Source organism: Martes martes (genome assembly GCF_963455335.1).
Source record: "Martes martes genome assembly, chromosome: 1".
NCBI classification, from domain to species: domain Eukaryota; kingdom Metazoa; phylum Chordata; class Mammalia; order Carnivora; family Mustelidae; genus Martes; species Martes martes.
Window position 1 is genome coordinate 203227211 of NC_137888.1, and position 9428 is coordinate 203236638.

General features: G+C 61.7%; 1 protein-coding gene across 2 annotated transcripts; it reads right to left on the minus strand.

Moving 5' to 3' along the window:
• Positions 1 to 1164: 1164 nt before the first annotated feature.
• ARRDC2 (arrestin domain containing 2) lies at positions 1165 to 7962 on the minus strand. 2 transcript variants are annotated; one of them, XM_080805541.1, is made up of 8 exons: positions 7543 to 7962; positions 4584 to 4650; positions 4197 to 4344; positions 3581 to 3683; positions 3235 to 3491; positions 2950 to 3112; positions 2514 to 2671; positions 1165 to 2268 (listed from the first exon to the last, which is right to left on the minus strand). In XM_080805541.1, exons 1-8 carry the CDS (start codon positions 7799 to 7801, stop codon positions 2215 to 2217), a joined length of 1209 nt encoding a protein of 402 aa, XP_080661667.1. In that variant the 5' UTR covers positions 7802 to 7962; the 3' UTR covers positions 1165 to 2214. The 2 variants fall into 2 exon arrangements, with proteins under 2 accessions (XP_080661667.1, XP_080661666.1); XM_080805540.1 differs by lacking the exon at positions 7543 to 7962 and adding an exon at positions 4744 to 5160.
• Between the last annotated feature and the right edge of the window lie 1466 nt (positions 7963 to 9428).

Genomic DNA, 9428 nt, shown 5'->3' on the forward strand with positions numbered 1-9428 from the left:
GATGAGGAAACCGGCTCAGAAGCAAGTGACTTGCCCGTAGTCACTCAGAGAGCTAAGCCTGAACCCATACCTGCCAGTGTCCAACCTCGGGGTCCCCCCATCCTCATCCCTGTGCCTCAGCCCTGCCAATGGTCATCCCAGACCGCCACTTAATTTTCACCGCCGTGGACAAACTGTGAGCCCAGTTAGAGCCTATTAGATGGGCTTCTAACTTGGCCCCGCCCAAAGGAGGGTGGGGCCTCGGGTCTGGGGCGGGGCCTCGAGTCTGGGGCGGGGCCGAGGGCCCCTACCCGGCAGAGAGCCCCACCACGGGTGCCGCTGATCTGTGAGGTGTGGGTGTTCTGAGTGGCGACTCGAGAGCCTGCACGAGTCACCTCACTCTGTTAGACTCCCTTTCCCTACTTTCACCTCCAGAAGACGCGACCTCCGTGTCGCCAGGGCTGCCTGGAAGCCCAGTGTGTCTTCAAACGAATCCTTGGACACCCATGTCCCCCGCAGCCCTATTCACATTCAGCAAAAGGTGGTAATGACCCAAATGCCTATCAAGGGCGTGAAGGGACAATCAGAGTGGGAGTCCGTCCACACAACTGAATATTATTTGGCCATAAAAAGGAATGAAACATTGGATGAAGCTTTAAACTGAGTAGAGCGGCAGACACAAATGAGGCCACAGGGAGCATGACCCCACGTACAGGAAATGTCCAGAACAGGCAAATCCACAGATCAGTGGGTACCGGGAGTGAGGGGGGTGGGGTGGGCAGGGACTGCGCCTGGGGATGGGCCATCCCCTGGGGTGACGGGAATGTCCTGGAGCTACATGGAGGTGACAGGTGGCTGACAACGCCAATGCACGAAGTGCCACCGAACGGTACACTTTCACGTGGCTTATTTCACGGTATACGAACTGTCTTGAAAACAAAAGCCTTCCCCCATTCACACTCCCAGCCTCTGTGACTACACCAGGGAAGGGGAATGGGGTCCAGCTCCAACCTGAGCTCAGCCTTCCTATGTGTCCCTGGGCCTCAGTTTCTCCTTCTGGACAATGGGCCCTCTCAAAACCCTCTCCCTTAGCCTGGCATTCAATCCCGGAGATTCTGACCCAGGGTGGAAGCCAAAGCCACTTGGCTTCGTCTTCGGCAGCTGTAGGAAATAAGGCAAGAAGCGTAGTCTCTTTCCCCACACTTTTATTAAAAAACAAAACAAAACAAAAAAAACCCAACTATAAAAAAGGGAACAATTTAAGGCTTATCAGAAATGTTGAGTCCCAGGCGGGGGCCCTGCCCCAGCCAGGGCTGAGAATCTGCAACCCGGGGGTGGGGGTTGGTCTGGCTACACCCCTCATACTTTGTCCCTCCCACCCTCCAGGAGGTCTCCCAGAGCTACACTGGGCCTGCTGTTACCCCAGGCTGACCTCTGTCCCCAGGGCCCGGCTGAATGTTCTGAACCAGGTTTCCCGGGGTCATACAATACGCAGATGAGGTCTCATGTCCTGGAGTACTTGGAGGAGTCCCCAGGCAGTCCCGGCCTGGGCCAGCAATCTCTCTCTGGCTTTCAAAGGCTGGAGCCAGTGTCCCTGCCCCACCTAGGTCCCACATTGCTTCGGCGACACGCATCCCCGAATGCCCTGTTCCTGGGCCCTCTCGCCTGCCGGACCTTGCCATGTGGCCTCAACTGAGGCACTTGTCCTCTAAGCCCCCAAGGGGGTGATCTCCAAACATCACTCAGCTCCGACCTTCTCCGACTTCTTCCTCTTTGCCTGTCTGCCTGCTGAGCGGTTGTTTGTATGCCAAGGCCTCAGCCAGAAGGCCCTTTGCTCCAGGAAGCCTTCTCTGCTCCCTTCGGGACTCTCCCAGCCCTGGGTCTCTTCCTCTGGTCCCACGAGACTGGAAGTATTTATGTCTGGCTACATCTCTCCCAGACTAGAGGCTCCTGGGGGACCCAAGCCCTATCCACAGGCCAGTGTGGACCGACAGAATCCATCCACGGGCACTCAATGACTCACGAGGACTGGTCCAGATACATCAGACTCCTGCCCGGCTCTTTCTCTGTCCTGCGTGATGTCAGAAAGCCGTGCCAGTTCTGAGACTCGGAGTCCCCAACTTCAACGAAGTCAAGTTGAAGCTGGTTGGTCAGCTCTTGACCCAGCCATCGCCCGCGTCCACGGCGGCCGGAAGTGCGTGTGCGACCTCATCCCTCGAGGTCTCCCCTTGCTGCTCAGCAGGTCATGCAGCGTGGCCTCATGGCCTCTGAGGGGGGGTTTGGATCCTCCTGAGAGAAATAGTCCCATCTGGTCTCAGGGGGGCACCGGAGGCTCTGAAACACCCCTCCACCTGATCTCCAACTGATCTCCAACTCCCCAACTCCCACCCTCAGCTGGGGGGCATAGGAGGGCAACGTGCAGAGCAGACTGGGGTGCAAGGCGGCCTCAGGCCCCAAACTCATCTGAGTCCCACTCCCACCTGCGCTCTCAGGGCCTGGAGAGGGATGGGGGCTTCTTGGACCCCCACACTCACCTCGGAGTACAGGGGTGGCGGGCGGTAGCGGAATTCCTGGATGTAGGCGAAGAAGGGGCCTTCAAGGCTCAGGTTGGTGTCCTGCAGTGGTGGAAAGGGGCTCTGCCCCGCGGCCACCACCTCCCCGTCAGACACCACCTCTGAGTACTCGGGAGGGGCTGCAAGTAAGACAGACAGGGTTGGGTGAGGCTGGTGGAGGAGGGGAGCCCCGGAATCGGGGACCATGGCCGGGAACTGGCTTGGGCCAATTCTGGGGCTGGCAGGCTGCGGGTCCCCGGGCTGAGATTCTGGGGAGACCTGTGGCCGCCAGCATGATCACTATCGTGCCCTTTAACAGGTGGGGCCGCTGAGGCTGGGGGAGGGAGAGCCCGCCTAGCAGCCACCTTTCTGCCCACCCAGCCCCCCTGCAGCAGGATGGGGGCAGGGAGGGGCTCACCCTCGGGGCGCTCTGGCAGGGCTCCCAGCCCCCAGTCCAGCAGGAAGCTGGCATGGCTGCCCACGCTGGATGAGCGGCTCCCAAAAGGGTGCAGGGGGATGGTGCCGATGACCAGTGGTAGCTCCAGGAGCAACTTGGATGTGCCGGGGATGTCCACGCAGACCTGGGGGGGTGGGGAACAAGCCATGAGGGAGGGCGCCCGGGCAGCCTCGGGGGAACTCCGGTCTGGGGGATCGGGTGGATTCAGCTACCCTCTGCCCTCCTCGGACCAACAGGACACTCTACCTTGAGGGAGTAGTCTACGTGCAGGACCCGGCAGTGCAAGATGGAAGGACCCACAGGGGGGATCCGCAGCGCCCGGCCCTGCCACAGTGCCCGCCGCCCAGGGCCCACAGGCTCGCCCACGAGACTGGCCACCACCGCTTGTTTCTGCTTGTGGGCGCCCCGAGCCATGAAGGTCTGCGTCTGGACCACGGCTGCCCGAGGAAGCACGGGGCGCGTGGAGCCATTGTCGATCTCCGCGAAAACTGGGATGACCTCGCCTGTGGTGGAGTGCAGAGGGGGCATCAGACTCTCTGTCTGCAGCCCTGAGGTCAGCCCTCTTCCCCATCTCACCCCGCCTGCCTGGTACCTGGGGTGTAACCCTTTCGGTCGATCTTGGCGGAGAGGGAGACGAGACCACGACTGCTGTACCAGGATCGGGCGACCTTCTCTAGAGCTCCGGCCTGAGGGGCCTGGTGGGTTGGAGGAAAGGGATAGGAACAGGTCACTTTGTGCAAACCATTCCCAGCTGAGGGAGCATTTGGGGGCAGAGTTCCTGGTTTTCTCTTAACAACCAAATACCGTGTAGACAAATAAATCCACAGGTGAAACCCATCTTATAAAGTTGAAGATGAAGGGAACAAGCTAATTACTTAGCATGTAATTAGTCCTCAGAAAGCCATTATTATCACAAGCCCTGCCTGTCCCTTATTTCACAGATGAAGCTCAGATTGAGGCTCAGAGAGAGTAAGACACTTGCCCAGAGCCACACAGCAAACTGGCACAGGTGGGATCTGCAACCAGCTCCGCTGGACTCCAAAAGCATTCCCGTGCCTGCCTCCCTCCCTGCCAGGGCCCAGCTGTGATTCCCACTTTGTGCAGGAAGCGAAGGGGTGAGGAGCCAATTGGGGTCACCCAGTTACCAGCCCGCCCTCCCACACCTGCAAAGCTCTCTCAACCCATCTCCCCTAGGAGCAGCCACTCACCAGCAGGGCGGGTGTGTTGATGTCCACCGGCTCAATGACGGTAAATACCTTCCTTGCCCGGCGGGCAGGGACCCAGGGACGGTGCAAGGTGGCCTTGACGCAATACCGGACACTGCCATGCTTACCCTCGAATGACGTCACCAGTGTCCTGCAGGGTGGAAGGAAGGTACTTCAAGGGGCAGAAAAAGAGAGACACCCGGGTGGTGTGGGGTGGTCCCAGAGACTTAGGAGAGCGAGAGATAGAGACACTGAGGACCCCTACCCCGGGGAATGGCAGTCTTGGGGTCCAGAGGGTCCCCAGAAACCGAGCAATGGAGACGGAAACCTGAAAGGAGCTGCAGGCTGAGGGATTCTCCGACAATCCCGTGCCCCAGACGCAGGACTTACGGAGGCAGCTGGAAGCTGAATGGAAACTCGTGGCGCCCCGGAGGCAGCGTCGTGGTCTCTCCCGTGTCTGCAGGTAGGAGCAAGAGGGGGAGGCTCAGCGGCAGCTCCGAGTTCCAGGAGCGCGCAGCACGTGTGCCGCGTCGGGGTAGCCGGCCCGTACCTGGCGCGAGCAGCGTGGCACGGTGACTCACGACCTCCACGCGCTCGCTGTAGCTCTGCGTGTACGCGGTGCTCGAGCCCGCGCTGCGCGACTCGGTCCAGTGCACGTGGGCGCGGCCCCGCGCGCGCAGCTTCAGGGCGCCCACGCGTGCCGGGCCCGCCAGCTCCAGCAGCACCCGGCCGGCGACGGCCTGGCCCCCGCTGAAAACCGGCTCGGCGCCGCCGCTCGCGCCATCCAGCTGCACCACGAAAGCCTTCACCTTGTCGAACAGCATCGCGCCTGGGATGCGAACCCGCGACGCACAGACCCTGGCCTCGAACCCGCGACGCGGTGGCGCGAGGCGCGGAGGCTACAGTCTCAGAACGCGAACCTGCCCGGGGTGCGCAGGCGCACTTGCCGACCAGGTCAGAAATTCCTGCGCGGCCTGCGCCGGCGCTGCCTTTATACGGCGGGAGGGGCGGGGCGCGACGCGGGCCCCACCCCCAGGAAGGAATACGCCAATGGCGCGGCGAGGGGCGTGGCTCCGCCCAGGCGTGAAACAAAATAACAAACTCTGCATCTGCCCTCTACCCTTGTGGACCCTAGCGTGAGACGGAAGCATCGCGGGCCAGAGCCGGTCTCTCGCGGACCTCGGGGGTAAAGAGGGGGAAACAGGGCCGGGAGCGGGCCCCAGGCCCAGCAAGAGCATGGGGCCACTAGGTTTAATCATCAACTGGCCACAGCTTGCAGATCTGACTCGAGGCATGTCCAGCTCCGAGCGGGAAGGCTGCGGAATGGCCTGGCTTGAATCGGGGCCGGAGAGCCTCGGACTAGACTGAGCGTCAGTTCCCCACTGAGCGATGCGGGAAGGAGGAGGAAGTGGGTAGGTCCTCCCTCTGCTTGGACACCTGCTGCCCCCTCTTGTGATTCGAATCCCGCTCAGCTGGATGACCCCGGGCTAGTAACAACACCTAGAGCCTAAGTTTCCACGTTTGTCGTTTGTAGAGCTGGAAGAAAATCGGCCCCGACCTCAGAGTATTGTGCATGAATCACGGTGTGGCCCCTGCTCGGACACCCTCCGCCTCCAGAGAGCCTCGCTCCCAGGTCTTCGGCCCACTCCCCACATATCGCCACTCGGTCACGGCTTAGCGTTTCTGCCCAAGCATCACCCAATATTCACGTCGCAACTTGCGGCCCCCCCAAACTCCTACACGCCCCCAAGGCGCAGCCCTTGGGCCCTCTCCTGGCACCCCCACCCCGCCCCAATCCCTTCACAGATAGAGCCAAGTGGAGGGGACTTTCCATGAACCCCAGGAGCCACCCACGAAACGGTATGACTGCTGTCTGGGCCTCAGTGTACTCAGACAAGAACCTCAAAGAGCGTTTCTGAGGGAAGGGGTTCCTCGTCGCGGTCTGCAGGGCGCCTGCGCCCTCTGGTGGCAGCGAGATGCTCAGCCGCTCGAACCCACCCCTTACCCCGGAGGCCACCTTTGTGGAGCCTTCAGACCGCCCTGGGAACCTCCTGAGGCCTCGGAACCCCCAGTGGGGGGCGGTCATAATCGGACATGGTGCCCTGCAGTCAGAGTGACCACAGAGGCATTGGGTCAGAGCCATACCTAAGGGAGGGGCAGAGGCTGTAGACACAATGATCAGCCTGGGGGGCTGCATGGAGGAGGGAACTCTGGGATTGAAATTAAAGTCTAGTACCTTCTTCCAAGGCCAAGTGAAGCCCTGGAGGCTGTAAGCCCAGGAGAAGGTGGAGGATGTGGTGAGTCCTTTTCACAGATGGGTCCCCAGAGGCCCAAAGAGGAGCAGGGCCTCATCCGACGTTAAGTGGCGGTTCTGCAAGCTTCACCCCAGTGTCTTAATGAAGCAGCTGGTTGAGTGGGACCAGGGGTGTGACTAATTTCCCTTAAGTCTCAGGGGAAAGGAAGTGCCTCTGGGGCCTCTTCCTGTCCCATCCTAGGGACCTCTAGGCCTGGGTTTCCGCAGCTAGTGAGGACAGTCCCCACATCTGGGGCTGTTGGGCTAAGGCTGAAAGGCTGTGGGCAAAGGATCTACTGCGTGCAGCTCTGCCTCTGCCCATTTTACAGAAGAGTATAGTGAGGTCTGGCTTAGCTGAGGAGGTGGCAACGTCCTCCACAGCAAACACAGCTCAGTGCTGAGGCACAGACTCACCCCTGGCCTGCTCCTGACCCCACTGTGTGCCCTGAGTGGGAGGGACTGAACTTTAGAGCTGGGAGACATCTGGGAGTCCTCCCAGCCTGATCTGACCCCATCCCAAGTCTCTTGCCTCTTGGGAATGCAAACCTGCCTGCAAACACCACCGAAACTCCTCACTCGGGTTTGAACTCATCCCTGCAAGCCCTAGGGGTAAACTGAGGGAGAAGGCACTGGTAGAACGTGAGATGGGGGTCGTCTTTGGGAAATAAGGGACCCCAGGTCTGGAGATAAAGGGGGATCCTAGGGCCCAGAGAGGAGGATGTCCTGACTCTACCCAGGGGTTCTCCAGACTCTGGTGGGGGGTGGGGTGGGGTCAAGCCGCATAGTCTTTACAGCGGAGGGCTTCCCGGCTTTGGAAAGTTGGGTGATGCCTAGACCCTGAGAGGGGATCCTGGGAAAGAGGGTTGGGGGGGTAGGTGGGTGTGTCCTGGCGAGAGTGTCCAGACCCTGGGGAGGAGGTCTCCACTTCTTAAGACGGGTCACCCGAACACACAACCGCTAAGTCGAAACTCTCCGGGCACTGGAGAAGAGCGCCCAGACCTGGGGAGAGGGCCCCCCGGGGGATCCCGGTTGGGGAGTGCGGAGCGAGCGGCTCACCTCGGAGCAGCAGCTGCCGCCGCCGCAAGTAAGTCTCCGCAGCCGCGTAGTCGCTGGACACCGCGTTGACGCCCACGCTTCGGCCCTCGAGCCAGTGCGTCGCCGCCCCGCCGCGTGCGGCCACCTCGAGCGCTCTCACCCGCAGCGGCGCCGCCGCCTCCAGCAGCACCCGGCCGCACAGCCGCTCCCCGCCGCGGTACGCGCCGCCGGGGCCCCGGGCCAGCTCCAGCACGAAGCTGCGTACGCCCCCCGGGCGCATGGCGCAGGCCGGGGCGCACCGCGGGGAAGGCGCCCCCGGTGGGGAGCCCGGCCCCGGCCCCGGCCCCGCAGCGAGCGGGCGCACGGCTGGGCGTGTCTGCTGCCCTCCCGCGGCTCGGAGCCCTTCCCCGCGGCCCCGGGCGCCCCCGAGCCTCCTCTGGCCTCCGCGAACTCGGGCCGGCGCCCAGGGCTCCCGGCCGGCGAGCCTGCCGCCGACTTCCTGGTCCTAGACGTCCGCCCCCGTGACGCGCCCCGGCCGCCGGGGACGTGCCGCCCGCGTGCCCGTGTTGTTGACTTTGCCACCCCCCCCAACCCCCGCCCTCCAGCGCGGGGCGTGCCGTTTTTGTAGGGTCGGCGCTGTTGACTCAGACGCGGATGTGGCTGGTCCAGAGCGAGCAGCCACCCGGCTATCTGGCGGTTTCATGTGTCCGTCCCCCACCCGGCACCTTTGGCCCCGGCACCGCCCCAGCCTCCCACTCTGGTCTCCGTGGCTGTTCTCCACACACACCAAGCTCAGGGCTGGCCTCTTGGCTTTTGCACTGACAGTTACCCCGTTAGGAACGCCCTTCCCCACATCGGCTCTCCCATCTCCCCATCCCCACCCCTATGCCCAAATGTCACTTCCTCAGAGTCCCCTAATCATACTCTGGTTTTGTTTCTTTCTCTATGGCTCTGGTCGCTGTGTTTGTGACCGCTATATGTTTTTTGTTCCTCCTCCTGCATCAGACTAGGTGCTCCCCAAAGGTGGGCACTGTGCCCTGTTCTCACCAGATCTTACAGATGGGGAAAGGAAGACCCTCACAGGGGGCAGCCTCTGCCCAGGAGCACCCAGCAGTGGCAATCAGGACTCCCCACGCAGGTCTGGAGCCCACTGGCACCTCCCCACTCTTCTCGGTCTTGCGCCCAAATTATCTCCTGAGGCTGGGTGGCTGATGGCTATATATCAGAGGCTGCCAGGGCCTGAGGCTCTCAGACTAGCCTCCCCAGGAGCCAGGCTTCTATCTCTCTGTTATGCCTGGAGCAGTGGCTGCCAAGTGCCTGGCATCCCTGCCTCACCCCAGCACACTGAGCCACCAAGGCCTGGAGGGACCTTTCTGATTCTACTAGTGTCCAGAACCTTCCCCTCTAGCCTGGCCTGAGGCCACTCTAACCCCTGAATCATACTATACCCTCCCCCCATGTCCCAGGTTCTTCACTTTGGCCAGTTTGAATCCTGCCCTGCCTCTCCCCCAACTCCTGCCCCTTTCTGGAACCCCGGGCAGGTGGCTTCACCTCTCCAACCCCCCAGTTTCCCCATCCTCCCCTGGTTAGGTTCTGGTGAAGTGCGGCAATTTACACTATGTCCCCTGTATCGGGCAAATGTTCAACATACATCCAGTGAAGACTGAATGGTCCTCCTCACTCATGTCACCTTCCCCACTGGACCATGGTCCCACTGGAGCTTGGCGCACACCGGGTGCTCTGGCAAAGTTGACTGCTGGAATGGGGAGGAGGTCTCCCCGATCTGCTGCCTCCTGCCGGCCAGGGCCGTCACTGCCAGTGGGGACTGATGCCGATGTCCTCAGGAGGTGTACCCAACTGAGTTCGGGCTTAGGAGGGCTACCGGGCTAGAACAGTGATGGGACCGG

Bases quoted from the DNA above. Each gene is read 5' to 3' on its own strand.
- ARRDC2 (XM_080805540.1), bottom strand. From the start codon at position 5,017: ATGCTGTTCGACAAGGTGAAGGCTTTCGTGGTGCAGCTGGATGGCGCG. The intron at 3,113-3,234 runs GTAGAGTGTCCT...CCACCCCCCCAG, and splicing joins ACGTAGACTACTCCCTCAAG to GTCTGCGTGGACATCCCCGG. The intron at 2,269-2,513 runs GTGAGTGTGGGG...TATTTCTCTCAG, and splicing joins CGCCACCCCTGTACTCCGAG to GAGGATCCAAACCCCCCCTC.